The sequence below is a fragment of the Vombatus ursinus genome, unplaced genomic scaffold (assembly GCF_900497805.2).
Source record: "Vombatus ursinus unplaced genomic scaffold, bare-nosed wombat genome assembly UNPS02010219.1, whole genome shotgun sequence".
In the NCBI taxonomy this organism is placed as follows: domain Eukaryota; kingdom Metazoa; phylum Chordata; class Mammalia; order Diprotodontia; family Vombatidae; genus Vombatus; species Vombatus ursinus.
In genome coordinates this window covers 9,510,386-9,528,929 of record NW_020949997.1, presented here as the reverse complement: position 1 = coordinate 9,528,929, position 18,544 = coordinate 9,510,386, and the positions used below count along the sequence as shown (strand labels likewise).

Genomic DNA, 18,544 nt, shown 5'->3' with positions numbered 1-18,544 from the left:
GAATCGTCAACGATAACATTGTCCTGACTGGCAAGAGAATCGTCAACAATAACATTGTCCGAACTGGCAAGAGAAGAGAAGGGAGCTTCCAGCACCTTTTATATTTATCACTGGAAACCAGATAAGTATGCTGGTACTTATACTGTTGGTGGGATGCTCTCTTAGAAGAGACTTGTAGCCCACTTTCTAAGAGCACAGCAGTATCAGACGAAAGGGGCTTGAGAAACATGGAAGTTTAGGAGCAGCAGATAGGATCAGGAGATACAAAAGCTTTTTGCCCAAGAAACAAAAATGTTCTCTACCTGCTCCAAACAAAAAAAAAATTAAAATAGAAATTACACATCTCCATTTCCACTAAGTTAAATAGAAAAGTCACATGACTTCTCAGCCACCAGAGAGAGAAAAATTTTTGCAAAGGATTTTTGCAACGGAGTTTCCCAGAGGTACATACCCTGCACTTGAGTTCATATTCTTTTATAACTTCTGCAAACCGTTCTTCCATACTGAAGAGCTCAGGGTTATGTGGCTCCAGCTGCAAATCCAATAAATAAAATTCTTATTATCCTCAACCAGAAGATGGAAATGACAAGAAGGAAACAAGATATCCCTTTCCAACTGCAGCTCAAATAAAGGGGGGAAAAATACTCACTCTCTCAGCCTGACTCACTTCTATGGCACTTTGTGATGGATCATCTGAACTTTAACCCAAACTCAAATAGAAATGAAGACTGCTAAACCATATGTAAGGATCCACTAGAAAACCACAAATTAACATTATTTATATTTTATTGTATTATTACTTGTTTTTATAATATTCCCAATACATTATAATCTGGTTCCAGCTGCACTTAGAAGTGTTGTGGAAAGCATAGCAGGCCATGTGTTTAATAATGGCAGGTTTTTGCTCTAACCCATCACCAGACCTCAACATTTCTATCCCAGGAACTGGTTAGAACTCTTCTAAATGCAATTCTATATATATAATCTGCCTTAACTTGCAGAAATTATATGTTGGTCTACCAATATCCTGAGTATACCTGTCTACAAACAAAACTAAAGGGAGCTGAATAATAAAAGCTGTGTGATCCTAAGAAGGAAAGTAAGAGTCTCTAGTCACATGACTTGTGGTACAGTTGGGCTAGGAATGGGACAGTAACTTGTTTTACTGGAACCACATCCAGGCCACCTGTAAAAGGCTCACTGACAGCAAGGGTTTTTGCTAGAGGCAATTTAGCGTAGGTTTGCCCTCCAACAAAGATCCTGGATCACCACCTCACAGGCCCACTTGAAATTAAAAGAATTATTCAAATCAACTTTCTCAAATTAGCTGGCTATTCTTGCTGGAGTCAGGAATGAAAAGGCTTGAGATTCCCAGAGGGATCTCTATACCTGTACTCTGTAGTACATTTTACTACTCTGTAGTCCCATTTTCTACAGAAGGCCTTTCCCAACCCCTTTTAATTCTAGCACCTTCCCTCTATTAATTATTTTCTATTTATCTTATATATATATATCTTGTTTGTACATATTTATTTGCTTGTTGCCTCCTTCCCCCCATATTAGACTGTCAGCTCCTTGAGGGCAGGGACTGTCTTTTTGTACGTGACACCCAGTAGATGTTCAATAAAGGCTTTTTTTCCCCCTCTGCTTACCATGTAGGGTGCTCAGTACTTGTTCTAAGTTCATCCAGTCCTTATTCATAATATTAATAAAGTATCAAATTATAGAGGTCTAGGGGTGCTGCACCCCCGAAATTCAAGGGCAAGCGAAGCAGGTTCTGCCTCGAAAGAATTCAACCCAAGCCTTCTTTCAGCCAAAGACAAGGTTTAATAACACCAGTTGGAGTGGGCAAGATTTTAAGAATTGGTGACACTTGTATTGACAAGCAGGCCAGACTCTTAAGGAATCTGAGCAATTTAAAGGGGGGGCAAGATGGACCTCATATACAGAAAGATCAAGGACTGGCCAAGAGGTCTGGGGTGACTGGGAGGTAATAGAGAAGGGCCGAGTGCCCCAGGTGAACGCCAGGGACCTGGGCCAAGTGGAAGGGGTCTAGATGGAATCAAAGCCTAGGGATCTAGGGTGGGGCCAGGTGAAAGGCCAAATGAAAGGCCAGTTGAAAGGATTATATGCTAAGGCAAATGCCAGGGCCAACTGGGAAAGTTCAAGCAAAGTTGGCGGGGAGGAGAGAGTGTCTCCAGGGTCTATACCATGTCAAAATGAATGACTACTTTTTTGCTTTATCTAACAAGTTTAGCATCCACAGAAGATAGACCTCATGAGGTTCTCCCTGGCAAAGCCAATTACAGGGCTGGATAAGGTGATTGTCCCTGCTGTCCCTTCTCCTCCCCTCTCCCTATGCTCCAATAGTGACACTTGGAGAGTAGCACAATGATGGTGACAATAGATGTGGCAGAGATGATGGGGGCTGGGGAGAAAAGGGCATGGCCCATGTGTCTGACAGCTCCTCATTTCCAGGTTTCACTTTTGCTGATTCCAAAAGCCTGCCATTATATGAGACTGTACTATGAGTACACAGTGGCTGTTAATAAATGCTTGCTGAACATTTATCAACCTGGTTTGTCTCTTCAAATTTCTGAAATGAGGTGTGTACGTAACTTATTTGCCCAAAATAGTTTGTGAAAAACTTAAAAAGGTAGGGGCAGCTAGGTGGTGCAGTGGATAGAGCACTGGCCCTGAAGTCAGGAGGACCTGAGTTCAAATCTGGCCTCAGACCAAACACTTGACACGTACTAGCTGTGTGACCTTCGGCAAGTCACTTAACCCCGTTGCCTCACTTAAAAAAAAAAAAAAAACTTAAAAAGGTAGAGACCATATCTTAACTGTTTTTTGCTTACCTAAATACAATTTCTTTCACAAGTTAAGTCATTTAATTAACATTCTGTGAAATGAATTTTGGAAAACTGCCTGAGGGAGTCTGATTGTATAATAAGGATCCTTTCATCTTGGTGAAAGGTCTAGAGAAATAAATAGAAACTTTGAACAGACTGAATGACAGCATTAGTCCTTCCTTCCTTATAAAATTCTAGATAGGAAAAAGGACTGAGCTCAATCCTGTGTCACTGCCTTCTTCTAGGTGCCAAATATTTTAAGTAAAGAGCCTGAATTACTGAATGTACATAGCACCTCTCACCCCAGCCCAATCTAAGGGCCCCTTTCTGACAGGAGCAAAGGACAGTTTAAGTAGAAGGGTTACCTTGTCTTTCAACACAATTTCAAGATCATTCTGTAGCTTTGATACCAGCTTTTCCGACGCTGTCAACTTTTCCACAACCTCCATGATTTCCTTCTGTAGGCGACTATTTTCCTACAAGACCAAGTGTGAGAATTTAATGAAAGGATAACTATGTTAAAAGATGTGTCTTTCTAGTCTATCTTCAATGAAAATCTTAGAATATTCAATAGTATTAAAAGCATGGAAAACAAAAATAAAATGAGAGTGAAGGCAAAAGATTGTGCAGATACTCGGTAATAAGCAATCTCTGATTAAGGGATGTGACCCCATTACTCAAAAGATAATGATAATTAAAGTTTATATAATGCCTCAAAGTTTACAAAGTTCTGTAATACACTTTTTCACTCTAACCTTACAACATCCTTGTAAGATGAGTACTATAGGTATTATCACCCCCATTTTATAGATGAGGAAACTGAGGTTCAGGAGCTCATGGGTCTCTCTCAATAGCCATCAAGTCCAAATCTTCCCATTTTACAGATGAAGAAATTGGAGCATAGAAAAATGAAATGATTTACTGTGTATGAGGTGAGATTTGAATCCAGGTCTCCCTGGATCCAAATTTAGGGCCCTGTCCAATAGGGCAGATGCTGCTTCTCTATGTAAAATTTAAGTGGAGTTCACTGTCACCTTCTCAAAAGGATACACCTTTTTTTTATTCACAGAGGCTCCAATAATAATGTGTTTGGCAAGAAATGATTTGTAAGGTATTATCTTGCTGTATTCTGTGAATGAATATTTTGCTTTGAAAATGATTGAAACCCAGATGTCGTCATGAGAAAAGAGATTAGTGTTTGCAAATACTGGGAAATGAGAGAGAAAACTGTCAAGTTATGTAGTCTTTCCCTGTCATACTAATGAAGGAAAGGCAGGCCATTCCCCGCCCTTCTCTCATGCTGGGGAACTTAAACATACAGATTGATGTTCTCTTTAATGCTTCATATTTCACTAAAAAAGTTAAGGTCATTCACCAATATTCACTTTTCCCTTAATCTTTCCTTATTTTACATTACTCAGACATTACCCACTGTTTCCTACTTCACTTCCATACATGTATCCTTTATCCCATTGCCTCTTTTCTTGTCCAGCAGATTGCCTCCATTGCCATCTTCTCTCCCCCCCCAATTAGTGGCTCTTTCCCTGTTGACCACAAACACATACATATTTCCCCCCTCCTTAAAAAACCCTTACTTGATCTGACCATGTTTGTTAGCTATAATCTGCTCTCTCCTCCCCTTTTTGGCTTAACTCCTTGACAAAAGGTGTCTATACCTAATAGGTACCACCACTTTTTCTCCTCTTACTCTCTTAATCTTCTATAAGTTGGTTTCTGACCTCATCATTCAACTGAAACTGCCCTCTCCAAAGTTACCAATGACCTCTTAATTGCCAAATCTGATGTTCTTTTGTCAAATCTCATCTTTTTTTCCCCTCTTTTGATAAGATTTTCTCCTGTTTCTGTGATTTATTCTTTGAACTAATTCTTTAGGATTAAGTTGTTTTAGACTTCAAATTCTTCTATATGGGCTGTTTAATATGTATTTTTTTCTTTTTTTAAATTTTTCTTTTTTTTTTTTTCTTTTTTAGGCAATTGGGGTTAAGTGACTTGCAAGGTCACACAGCTAGGAAGTATTATTTGCCTGAGGCCGAATTTGAACTGAGATCGTCCTGACTCCAGGGCCAGTGCTCTATCCACTGTGCCACCTAGCTGCCTCCGACTATTCTTTCTCAGTCTTCTTTGCTAGATCTTGAACTATATCTAGCAGCTATGGGTGTCCTTCAAGGGTTCCATTGTCTTTTTTCTCTATACTATCTCTGATCATCTCATCAAACTCTATGCAGTGAGGTGCTACAGTGGATAGTCATTTAATCTGTCTGCCTCAGTTTCCTCAACTGTAAAATGAGGATGATAACAGCACCTACTTTACAGGGTTGTTCTAAGTATCAAATGAGATAATATTTATCAAAAAAAAAGCACTTTAGTACAGTTCCTTGCACATAGTAGGTGCTATATAAATGCTTATTTCCATCTTTTCACTTCCTGAATGGAGCACAGTATTAGAGTATAGGACCCTAAATGGCTCTTTGACTTTAAGCAGCAGGATTACTAGTTTGTTTTAACTCTGTTAAAACAGTACTTTTTTTTGAGGGGGGTAATAATAAAACCAATATCTTCTAATTGGTACAGATGGCCCAGTATAGAGGTCTTCCCTACCTTCAAGGCCAAGGTCAGCTTCTCCTGAAGGCACACCCCTTCCCCTTGTAGATACTCAATGTCTGCTTCAAGCTTGGCTCTCTGTCTGTTCACTTGCTGCCAGAGCATCTCTCGCTCCATCTCAATTTCAGATTGAAGTAGGGACAATTTTCCTCTGTAGTCCTCCTCCAGGTGTCTGTAACATATAAATATTAACTCCTAGATGAAGCCTTCAAAGCCCACTTCAGCTTCTCTGTCCTCTCCTATGAAGCCTTCCCTGACCAGGCCCACCCACACTGGTGTCGTTCCCTGAACCCCTGCTACAATTATGGTCGGTGTCACATAGAACTAAATTGTTCTTTTACAGTGTTCTTATCTCCCCAAGTAAGTTCCTTGAAGGTAAAGAACACATCTTATGTTCTTTTAGGATCCTTCCCAGTGTCAAATAGCTTTGGCCATAAATGGGATGCTTAGTAAATATTTGCCAATTAGATAGGTGGTACAATGTATATACAGTGCTGGACCTGAAGACAGGGAGGCCTGAGTTTAAATCCTGGCTAACTTGCTAGCTGTGTGACCCTGAGCAGGTCTTCTTAATTTCTCTCAGTCTCAGTTTCTTCATCTGTAAAATAATAGCACCTACCTCACAAGTTATTGTAAAGATTAAATAAAGCAACATAAGTAAAAGGCATCGAAAATTATGCTATAGTTTTCATATAGAAAATGCTATATAAAGGCTAGCTATCATTATTATTCAATTCAACAAAGACAACAAACATGCAAAGTTTCATACTAGATGCCATTGGAGATACAAGAATGAATAAGACGTTGCCTGCAATATAATCTTGCAAGGGATGGGGGGTGGGGAGGAGAGAATAGGAGAGATACACAAATAAGCAGAATACAAAGTACAAAGTAGAATATACTAAATCCATAGGAAAGACACAGATAAAATATTCAGAAGAGGATGAGAACATATTTAAGGGGAGTAGAGGAAGGTTAATATTCTATGAAATTTTCATGGCCATTCTCCACGGAAATTTATCTATGTGCATTTCAAGGCCCACAACAGTCTTGTTCTTGGTTACTCTTTCAGTCTCATTTCATTCTTCCATACCCCTAGTATTCTATGCTATGGCCAAAAGTAGATTACACCATTTGCCTCAAATATACATTATGCTTGGTCATGATTTTTGGAATGCCCCACTCTGCCCTGCTGCCATGTTCACCTATTGAAACACTACCTACTCTTCAAGGCTCAACACAAATGCTACCTCCTTCAGGAACTCTTTCCTGATCCCCCTTTCCTTGCCCCCAACCACAACTAGAAGTGGCCTCTTGTTTCTCTGAATTCTCATAGCACCTGGCATTTCTCTATTGCTTCAATTTGGAGTGGGAAACCTTTTTTTTTAAATAAGTTTAATGAATGGATGGGCTTGGTTGTATGTTTTAACCAAGATTCTCAAGGAGGTACTCTTCTGCACTCAATGCATTCTCTTTTCTGTTACACTTGTTTGAATTCATAGGATCATGTATCAAGAGTTGGAAGGGACCTCAGATGCCATCTAATTCAACCTCCTCATTTAACATATGAGGAAACTGAGGCCCAGGAAAGTTTAGTGCATTCCCCAAAACTATACAGGAAATATTCAGATCCTAGTTATTTGACCCTAGAGCTAGTGCTTTTTCTATTATACGTCAATACCTCCTAATTTTATTCTCCCCCTTAGTAGAATATAACCTCTACAACTTCTTTGGGGCTAGGAAATCCTCTCTTCTATTATAGTATCTCCCCTAGCACCAATTCAAAGAGAGAAGTTACAGCTATACCATGGGGGCCTTGAATGCTGGGTTGAATAGTGTCATCCCAGCATCAGAATTTCTAAGATGGGGAAATTTTGTCCAACCTTTACCTGGACAGGATTCCCTCTGCAACAGATCTGACAATGGGTCCTCTAGTCTTGGCTGGAGGAAATGCTGATCCTACCTCTAGAGGCAGCTCCATCCATGGTTGGATGGCTCTAACTGTTGAGTTGTCTGTCTTTGTTTTCCTTGATAGAAGAAGAAAATAAGCCCAAACAGAGTCATTGGAATCAAAATGAGATTGCACTCCAAACTGCGTTCAACATTTGAGGCACCCAGCAGGATGTTTACAATTTATAGAGGAGCCCAGATTGAGCACTTCCCCTGGTAATAATACCCCAGCCTTCTTTCTGCTTTTTCTTCCATTCTACAGTGATTTGTCTATAAAATACACTGTGCATTCCCTTTCCTTCACTATTCATAGAATTAAATCACTCAGTGTCCCAAGGAGAAAATAGGCATAATGATAAACAAGGAATCCTCAAAGCAATGAGAAGATCTGTGAGGGCTAGCTGCCTGCTGCCTACATGGTCTGAGCCAGTGCCTTCACTGAACTTTGTAAGAAGCAGCTGGACAGCTACAATCCTGCATCTTCATGGCATTCTGTGTAAGGTGCTCAATTGGTTCTGCTAGAGTTATCTGACCTGAAAATGAATGCATGAGATTTGAAGTAGAAGGCCTAAAGATTTCAAACAGGAGCCTCTTCAATAACAAAATATGCTTAGGGCTATACTCAGACATAGCTAGATATTGCAATGTGGCACAACAGAAGGATAAAAGACTTTGGAGTCAGAGGACCAAGATTTAAATTTTCCCTTTGTCTCTTACTACCTGTCTGACCACTGGTAAGTCACTTAACTTCTACTGACCTCAGTAGGTCAGTAGCAGTAAAATGAGGGAAGTAAACTCAATGGCCTCTAAGATCTCTTCCCTCAAGGGTTTTTAACTTGGAGTCTGTAAGCTTTTTTTTTAAAAAATTTGATAAATGTATTTCAATACACTTGGTTCAATATACTTGGTTCAGTATACTTGATTACTTTGTAATCTCATTTTATTTCATACATTTAAAAAGATTATTCTTTTTAAGAGACTTTATAATAATATTTTAATAATATTCTTTTTAGCAGACTGCCAAAGGAGTCTGTGACATTCAAGAAACCCTTCTCTAAATTTACAGTCTGATACTGTAATGATAAGGTTTGGATTTTGGAGAAAATGAAAGGCTCAAAGCTATAGGCCCTTCGCTGAGTATCTCATTCTGCATTCGGTCCAGCACTACACAGTGCAAACTACAGACTGCCCAAAGCATTGCCCTAAAGAGCCACAGTGGACACTAGATAGGTTGAGGAGGCAGTGCTCCCAAGGACCCAAACAAAATCTCAAGTCTCCCATACTACACCTGCCTTCATGAGGCTTGAAAAGTAATACTCATGGCTCAGTCCTACTGAGAGAATAACAAATCCTTACAGTAATTTTCTGGGGGTACATTGTTAATTTCTCCTCTGGCTGCTCATAAAAGATTTCTACATAAATCATTTCCTGGCTGTCATGTGTCTAGGAATATGATTATAAGTGCAATAAGATATTTGATGAATTAAATTGTTAAAGCACTGGCCAGGGCATCTTTATCCTCCATCTTGGATTATGTCTAACAAAAAGGAGATTATGCAAGAGGGATATGAAGGAAGGGCTTTTGTCCCCTTGTCCTCAGAAAGCTATGTTGCTAATTTCCTACCAGATACTTAGGGGGAAATCAAATTCAAGATGTGCACATGAACTATAACTCTCAACAGTCTAGCTAATGAACCAATCAGTGGAACAAATCATTCAAAAACCATTTGCAGTTGGCCTCAGAATACATATGTCTTTAAAAAAAATTTTCCTGACTAATTATGCTTTCCTTAGCATATTAGAATTATTGTATATTCCCTGATCATACCAATGCAAGGAGCAAAGGTGGCTCATGCTGGGAAGCAGGAGAAAGCTCATTTGGAATATAAAACTTTTCACAGATAATCTACAAAATAGATAAATCCAAATATAAATATTATATGAATTAGGAGATGATAGCACATTTGATTCATTATTTTATTTCCAGCTGACATCTAAAAACATTATTTTTAGAAACAATGAAAAATTGTTTAGAATGAGAAAATTCTCAGGTACTTTTCTTTTCTTTTCTCTTTGCCCTCAAGGTAATTTCCAAGTAGCAGGCTTTTTATGGCTTCATTTCCACTAATGAGCAAAGGAATTACTGAGTTAATTCTCCAGGCACTCAAGCTGAATTTCCCTCCATAAAAAATAAAAGCTCTGAGGCCTTACAAAAATGGAATATGATGCTTAATTTGTTTTTCTCTAGTCCATCAAACAGCCATTAGGCAATAGGATAAGATGAGAATTTTAAGTATGATGCAAAGCAGCTCTATCAAACATGCTGACCTTTACTGACAAGCTCTTTCCATTACTCCATCAGAGTGTCACTTTTAATAGACCTTTTCATCAAATTGAAACCCCCATACATCTTTATGATCAGTTTTCACAATATATAGGGCAGATTGCATTCAGCAAGTCTAACAAGTGCATTACGAGATGAGATAAAAACATGTGGCATTTAGCAGCTCCCCATGAGTACCAAACTTGTTGATATTAGTTTATTGTATCTGCACTTCCAAGAATTTGCCCAGCCCAAACAGGCAACCTTGAAAATTGGAATTTTAAATGATGATAGAGACAGATAGATAGACATATTTACTATGAGCTAAGCACTGGAGATCAAACAAAGATTCTGTTAGCACCAAATCCAAATGCACATGTGATAAAATAACCATCCAATAGCACAAGTTTGATTAAGAACCTTTTAAAAAAAATGACTCTAGGTCCTCAAGTGCGTTAGAGCCACGCTTAAGGACCTAGTGTGCCACATGTGGCCTTGAGGCCACAGGTTCCCTACCTTTGGGCTAGTCACTTAACCTCCGAGCTTTAATTCCCTCATCTTTATTTTATTTTTAGCACTTCAAGGCCTGCGATGCACTTGACATACATTTTCTCATTTCTTACTCAAAAGAACTATGTGTGATAGGTGCTATTACTATCCTTTTTTCATATATGGGGGAGCTGAAGGTCAGAGAAGCTAGGTGTCTTGTCTAGGATAACACAGCTGGCAAGTGTCTGTGGCAGGATTTGGACCCAGGTCTTCCTGATGGCAAGCCTGGTACCTTTATCTACTACACCATACTGTCTCTCCTTGGTTTCTTCATCTATAAAATGCAGACAATTATACACAAGACCTATCTCATAGAGTCATTTTTTCCCCCACAGTGCCTTACAAACCTGAAGGTCCTCTATAAATGTTAGCTATTATCCTTACTTTTATTCTTTCTATGACCTCAATGATTAAATTTCACTTCAGAATCTTTCTATACCACTTAAAACACATTATATAGTATGCAGTCTTCAACCTCTGAATAACTAGAGGCAAGATCTCTTAAGCTGCAGGTCACAGGGTAGGTCTAGCGATGACACATCCCTGGATCACAGAATACGGTGACCTTCAAGTCTGTAGCTTCCTCCATTCGACCTGCTTGGCCTAACACGAGCTTCAAACTTCAGTCCACTAAATGCTCATCAAAAGCAAAAACTTTAAAGTTGCACTATCTCCACCCTTTCAAAGGAACAGGCTTTAAAGTCTGGTGCCCACAAGGGTCCCCTAGTGAGAGGCACTGCCCCTCAAAGTGGTGGATCCAATAGAGACCATTCAATAAGAGGAGAAACTTGTGGGAGAGTATTTAAAAGATAAAGTCCCTACAGGCACCAACTATACTTCTTTATAAAATTCAAGGGCTTTGTGACAAGGGAAGAAAAAAACTTTTAAAATTGGGCACTTTAGGTTTTGATTTTTTCCCCCCTCAGTGTGGGGGAGGGAGAGTAGGAGAGATAGAAAATAAATGCTTGTTAATTGAAAAAATAAAGTTAAAAAATTAAGTGGACCCTTTAAAATGGTTTTGAGTTCTGTGTAGTTGCAATGCTTAACCTTATATAGTTTTTAAATGGGGAAAAGCAACTGAAGCATTTTCCTAAAAGGAGGGCTGTAAGAATGTCCTCAGTGCATCTTAAAAATATGGATGGATGACTTTTCCTGCTTTAAAAAAAAATTCAAGCCCTGTTTTCAAAAGTGCACACAATACAGAAGCAGAGATATGACAGCAAGCTTCAGGGGACAGGAGAGGAACAGAGGTGACCTTTCAGGGGGTCCATGAGGTCAAAACTATTTTCATAACAATATTGTTGAGTCGTTTTACAGTCATGTCTGACTCTTCATGACCCCATTTGGGGTTTTCTTGGCAAAGATACTGGAGTAGCTTGCCATTTCCTTCTCCAGCTCATTTTACAGATGAGGAAACTGAGGCAAACAGGATTAAGTGGCTTGCCCAGAGTTACACAGCTAGTAAGTGTCTGAGGTCACATTTAAATTCAGATCTTGCTGACTCCAGGCCAGGTGATCTATCAACTGTACTACCTAGCTGCTCTGTACCATAATAATATTAAAACATTTTAATTTCTAATACAGCAAACATCAACAGATATAACCCATATAAACAAAAGCTCTGTGGGTTCCTCAGTAATTTTGCTTTTCTGAGACGATCCAGATTAAGTGACTCGCCCAGGATCATATTTGATCTGCGGTCACATTTGAACTCAGGTCCTCCTGCTTCCAGGGCTAGTGCTCTATCCACCGTACCACCTAGCTACTCTAATAAGTCTGAAGAGTATGAAGGGATCCTGAGACCAAAAAGTTTGAGAACTTGCTGCTGTACAGTCTCGAGCTTTCCCCTTCCAAGAGGCCTCCCTTGCCTGTCCAAAAGGCCTGGAACATTAGGACCCTGAATGAGGAAGGAGGCCTTCAGTCAGACTTACTGGCCTTACAAGGCTAAGCAACCAAAGAGGCCAGGTATCAGGCTGGCAACAGGATTGGCCTGCAATCACAAGACCTGGAAGGATCATTTGCTAATTAGCAGGTAGGCTGCTAGGGAAAGCAATGAAATGAAGAAACTGATTATTTCACTGTAGTGGGATTAGCTGGCACTTTGGGCAAACACCCACATGAGGTTTGTACCACTAGGATGGTAAACCACAGAATGATCTCTTCCAGGAGCATTCTGGAGAGGTGTTGCTATTGAAAAAAGCTGTTGCTACAACAGTAATAACGTAACAAAAACTATGGGGAATGAATTTCTCTAAATATTTTCATTATTGACATGGGGGCGTGATTTTATTGCTGGTAATAATAACAAAACCTGTTTGTTTTCATATAATCATAGAATATTCATTCTACAGACATTTTATTAAATCTGCACTACATATGTAAATCTGCACTAGGGACACAAATACAAAACAAAATTTTAAAAACCAGTCCCTGCCCTCAAGGATTTACATTTCACCTTAGCTTACTTATCTCTTTTTGTTGTTCAGTTGTGTCTGACAATTCAAGACTCCATGGGGGGCTTTCTTGGCAAAGATACTGGAATGATTTGCCATTTCCTTCTCCAGGTTATTTTACAGATGAGGAAACTGAGGCATATAGGGGTTAAGTGACTTGCCCAGGTTCACACAGCTAGTGAGTGTTTATGCCCAAGTTTGAACCCAGATCTTCCTGACTTCAGGCCTACTGCTCTATCCAATGCACCACCTAGCTGTCCCTTACCTTTAAAACCTTATAAAGAACTATGCTACTACTGTATCACTGTTGCCATCATTGCTTTGGAGATAAAATAAGCTAGACTTGACTGCAAAGAATCTAGCTTAATAATTATACAATAAGAATTCTATTTACATTTTTCTCTCTAAGACATCAAATAGAATTTTGTTTGAGACTCTTTAATTGCACTAATTGAGTAATTTTGTGTATTATCCAGAGGTACAGTGGAGCTAAGACATCCTTGTCAAATTTGTAATGCGAGCATTTACACTTTGGAAATTGGTAAAGCTCTGATTGGCCTCAGGGCATGACAGTTTTACTGATTTCTAGACTTAAGAAAGTGAAGGAAAATATGTTAATAATGCAGATTAAACTTAAAGTGTTCTGTAAATACATTCTCTCTCAGAGAACCAGTTGTTAAATATTTACCAGCACACCCCTGATCATGCCTATCTGTGACAAAGTCTTATTTTCCTACTGGTATCTATTCCATAAAGGCAAGGAAAACATTTTATAAAAACTCTGTATCTACCTCAGGGCTCCCCTTTGCCCCGCAAAGTGTCCTGCACACAACCAGCAGCTGAAAACTCTGTGAGCTGAAATCTTTGTCTTATTCTGTAAAGACTTAAGTTTGTAATAATTAATTAGAATCATAATTAAATAGGATTGTATTATTTAAAGCTAAAAGGAACCTGAATTCATTTTAATATTATTAATTTCCATTTCATTAATAAAAGAATACTTATTAACTATAATAAATGAGCTTAGTTCATTTATGATTAATAATGATTAGTTAAGATAATAATTAAATAGGATATTATTTTAAGCTGAGAGGAACGTTAATTAGGATTAAAATTGGTTTATTATTATTAATTTTCATTTTATTAAATAAAATAATCTTTATTAAATATAATAACCCATAAAGTTGTTTTTGTAATTATTAGTAATTAATATTAATTAGAATAATCATTAAATAGGATCATATTATTTTAAGCTGAAAGGAACCTTAAGGTTCATCTAGTCCAGAGAGGTTTAAGTGACTTGTCTGAGTCACTGAGGTATAATGTAGTACAGTGGAATTTCAATACAAATTCTATCATGCCAAAGACTATACTCTTTCCACTACAAGAACATTAAAAAAACAAACAAACAAACAGATTTCTTCCTCTATGTTTAAGACATTCCATTCCTGGCCTTAAGAATAACAGAATCTTAAAATATTAGCACAAGAAGAGACCATCCAGCATAATTTCTTCATTTTACAGATGAGGAAACTATCTATCAATCAATCAATATTTATCAAGCCCCTACTATATGCCAGGCATGGTGCTAAGTGCTGGATATACGAAAAGGCAAAAGACTTTACCTGAAGGCATTATAATCTAATGGGGGAGAAAACATGCAAACAAATACATACAAATCAAGTTACATGGGTGATAAATAGGAAATAATTAAAAGGGGGAAGGCACAGCTGTTAGAAGGGGCAGTCAGGTGGCGTAGTGACAAGTCACTTAACCCAATTGCCTCTCAAAAAAGAAAAAAAAAGGGGAGGGGGGTTGGAGAAGGCTTCCTGTAGAAGATTGTGATTTGTCCAAGTTCACAGTGGTAAAACCCAGTTCAAGAACCTAGTTTTTCTCTCTCCCTAGCCAGTTCAAAAGCCCTGTTTGCTGACCTTCCAGACCCCCATTATCTTTGGGCTAATGGCTTTTTGGGTTACAGACAATGCAGCTTCTGTCACTTAACCAATGGTGTAAAAAAGTCAATGCGTGTGCTGGTATTGGTGTCGGAACACACCGGCTTCAAGAAAATCACAAACAGCGGGCAGCTAAGTGGCGCAGGGGATAGAGCACCGGCCTTGGAGTCAGGAGAACCCGAGTTCAAATCCAGCCTCAGACACTTGCGATTTACTAGCTGTGTGACCCTGGGCAAGTCCCAATTGCCTCACCAAAAAGCTAAAAAAAAAAAAATCACAAACAGCCAAGTTCCAATATATCCTGTCCAACTCTCACTCAAGGGCTGTCTATTGAAATTCATGTCACAACATTCTTCAACACTAATTAACACACATTGCTTTATGTCTAACTCCCCACCTCAAACTTCTCTCCTCCTCCCAGGAGGGACAGAGGAAAATCACCTGTATTAATATCAATCTCAAACAACAAAGAGGATAATAATAATAATAATAATAGTTGGCATTTACATCTTTATGGCTACATGAATTGGTTCAATGGAATGGGCATTGGCTTTGGAGCCAAGAGACATGGCTTCAAATCTTGTCTCTGACACTTATGATATTACCTGTGACCCTAGGGGAGTCACTTAATCAGTGCCTCAGTTTCTCATGTATAAAATGAGGGGGGAAGGACTAGACAGAGTTATTATCCAGTGATTCTCATGACAACTCTTTGAGCTAAGTAGTACAAGTATTATAATTATTATTTGTTTTTACATATGAAGAGACTGAGAACCAGAGAATTTAAGTGACTTAACCAAAGCTGTGCAAATAGTAAGCAATAGAGCAGGAACTCAAATCCTGGTCTTTGGACTCCAAGTCCAGGGTGGTGAAACCAAGGACAAGCCATTTGATATCTCTGAGAATCAGTTCCCTCATCTGTAAAGAGGGATAATAATACTTTCATTATTTAGCTGCCACGGTTGCTGTGAGGCTCAAATAAGATATAATGCACACAAACCATAAAGCACTATGTAGGTATTAGCTATTATTATTGTTGTTGTTGTCATTATTGTCATAATGCTGTTATTAGGATCAAATTAGATTTTGTATATAAAGTACTTTCCCAATCTTAAAGCACTATACAAATGCCAAATATCATTATTACCACCACACTATGCTGCTACCAATAAGAGTAATAAGGGAATAAGAAGGAGAAATACTCTTTCAAATTGCTTGAAGCCCTATTATTCAGCAATGTTTCAAATCAAGGCAGTACTTTTAGGAGTGAAAACTTAATGGATTTTCTCAGGAAACGTCAGAGTTGGAAGACAGTCACTGAGCAACCCAACACCTCCTCAGCTATAAGCATCATACAATGAACGCCTTGCTTAGCAAAGGTTTTCCTTGTTTCTGAAATCTTTCAAAAATCCAGTTCTTGCTGTACCTGTTTTCCTCTCCAAAAAAGGACAAATGGATAAAGTAAATATCCAGGTGGCATAGAGGGAAGAATTGCCTCTGCCTAGTAATGATAAAAGATGCAAAACCAATTTCATCAAATCCAAGAGAAATCATACATTCCCCCTACTACTCTCAGACTCAAATGGCTTCATCACACATTCCAAGATTCATAAGGGTTGGAAGCTAATGCATACTGCCCTTAAATTGATAACTGTATCCCCTAGGTTTATATCCTCAGAGTCATCTTCTGCTCTTTCCTCTCCAGCATCCCCCATGTCCAATCAACTACCAGGTTTTAACAAATTCTACCTCCATGACAACTCTCTCTTCTTTCCCTCCTCTCCCTTTAGTTCTTCTCACAAGGCTACCACCCTAGCTAAGGTCATATGACCTCCCTTGGCTGGCTATGTCTCCTAATTAGTTTCCCTACTTCCAGTCTCTCTCCTCTCCATTTCATCCTCCTCATAGCTATCAAAACAGTCACACTTAGCTCTGATCATATGATTTCCCCTGACCAAAAATGCTTGACCGCTGTCTCACGTATAAAATATAAACACCTTAATCTAGCATTTAAGGTCCTCCAGAAGCTCGCTCTCCCCTACTGTTCTAGCCTTATTTCACGTGATTCCCCTTCATTAACTCTATACTCTAGCCAATCAGAACTAGCTGTTCTTGAACGTGATACTCCATCGCCTCTCTCTGTGTACCATACCCCCTTACCTGCAATGCCATACCCATTTCTGCCTCTTGAAACCCAGCTCTTCTTTTAGAGGCTCAATTCAGGTATCACATCCTCTGTACAGCCATCCCTGATCCTCTCCCTTCCCCAGCTGTCAGTGTTCTCTCACACCTCAATTATTCCTTTATTATTTGCTTATACATAGTGCATCCTCAGTTGAATGAAAGCTCCCAGAGAACAAGAACTTTTATTTTTGTTTTTCTATCCTTAGACCCTAACACACAAGCAGGTGTTTAATAAACACTGGTTGAAATTAATTTAATTTGAGATGCACAGATTTTTTTTTTAAAGAAATGGTGGGTGGACTATAAATCTAATCTATAGATCCAAATGGACATTTTCCAGGTTTCAGGTGAGTTAAGCATATTAATGATAATTAAGATAAAAACTAGCATTTATTTATATAGCACTTTAATATTTAAGAAGCATTTTTTATGGATTGCCTCATTTGTTCCTTACAACAGCCTTGGGATATAACTTTACAGATCCATTTTACAGATGAGAAAACTGATGCCGAAAGAGGTTAAGTTACTCGCCTAGGATCACAAAGCTAAGTGTCTGAGGCAGGATTCAATCTCAGGTCTTCCTAACTGTAAATTCAGCATTCTCTTCACTACACCTAATATTATCAATGATATTTCCAAGTAACTTCAACCAAAAAGAAGAAATAATAACAACAACAATAATAGTATTTATATAGCACTTCAAGATTCACCAAGCATTTTACAAATATTATTTCATTTGATCTTCACAACAACTCTGGGAGACAATTGGTAATATTCTCATTTTACAGATGAGGAAACTGAGGCAGGGACAGATTAAGTGATTCGCCCAGCATCATGCAGCTACTAAGTATCTGAGATTGGATTTGAACTTAGGTCTTCATGCCTTCAGGTTCAGTGCTCTAGCGGTGACACACTGCATCACCATATTATAGTGCAGTGATGTCAACTCAAACAGAAACCTGGCTGGCAGCATGTTGACTTAGAAAACCACATATTAACATTATCTATTTTGTATCTGATTTTTAGTTATTTTGTTAAACATTTCCCAATTACATTTTAATCTGGTTCAGCCTCACTCAGGAGTTTTGCACTGCTGGGCAGTGAGTTTGACAAATCTGCTGTACAGGAAGGACCTTCTGGACATAAGCATATCATATATGAATATAGGGATTAACACCTCTGGCTCCAGGAGAGCCACAATTTACTGGCCAGCCTAACCCCAAGCTTGGCTTCACATACTTGATTTTGCTTTCATTGAGGTGTTCCATGGCAATGTGACAGTCATCCATCTCTTTGACAAACTCCAAGTTCCGTTTTTCCAATTTCTCCAAATCATGCTTCAATTTGTCTCTTTGCTTCATTGTCTGCTCAGCTTGCTCTCTGTCCATGGAGGAAGCAAACATTATTGAATTCAAATCACAACACCAACAGTCTTATTTTCTCTCGCGTGGAGAAATTAAAATAAAAGAAGAACTTGCAAGTGGTGAGAGAGGGGTGGAGAGGGACAGATTGTCTGTTTCCGTCCTTTATAGGTGCTGGGAGGCAGTGCTGCTACTAGCTGTATATGGCTGCAAACTCAAGTCAAGTGGGCCAAAGGGGGATGGAACAGGTCAGCAAACTCAAGTCAAGTGGGCCAAAGGGGGATGGAACAGGTCAGCA

General features: G+C 38.8%; 1 protein-coding gene across 6 annotated transcripts in view; it reads right to left on the bottom strand.

Moving 5' to 3' along the window:
* The window catches only part of NINL (ninein like), a 184,330-nt gene that overhangs the window by 54,134 nt on the left and 111,652 nt on the right, over positions 1-18,544 (bottom strand). For all 6 annotated transcript variants that reach the window (XM_027853948.1, XM_027853953.1, XM_027853950.1 and 3 more), the window contains 4 exons: positions 18,125-18,265; positions 5,472-5,646; positions 3,218-3,328; positions 452-532 (listed from right to left, as the gene is read on the bottom strand). In XM_027853948.1, the coding sequence (XP_027709749.1) occupies positions 452-532; positions 3,218-3,328; positions 5,472-5,646; positions 18,125-18,265 (508 nt within the window). The remainder of the gene's footprint in view (positions 1-451; positions 533-3,217; positions 3,329-5,471; positions 5,647-18,124; positions 18,266-18,544) is intronic.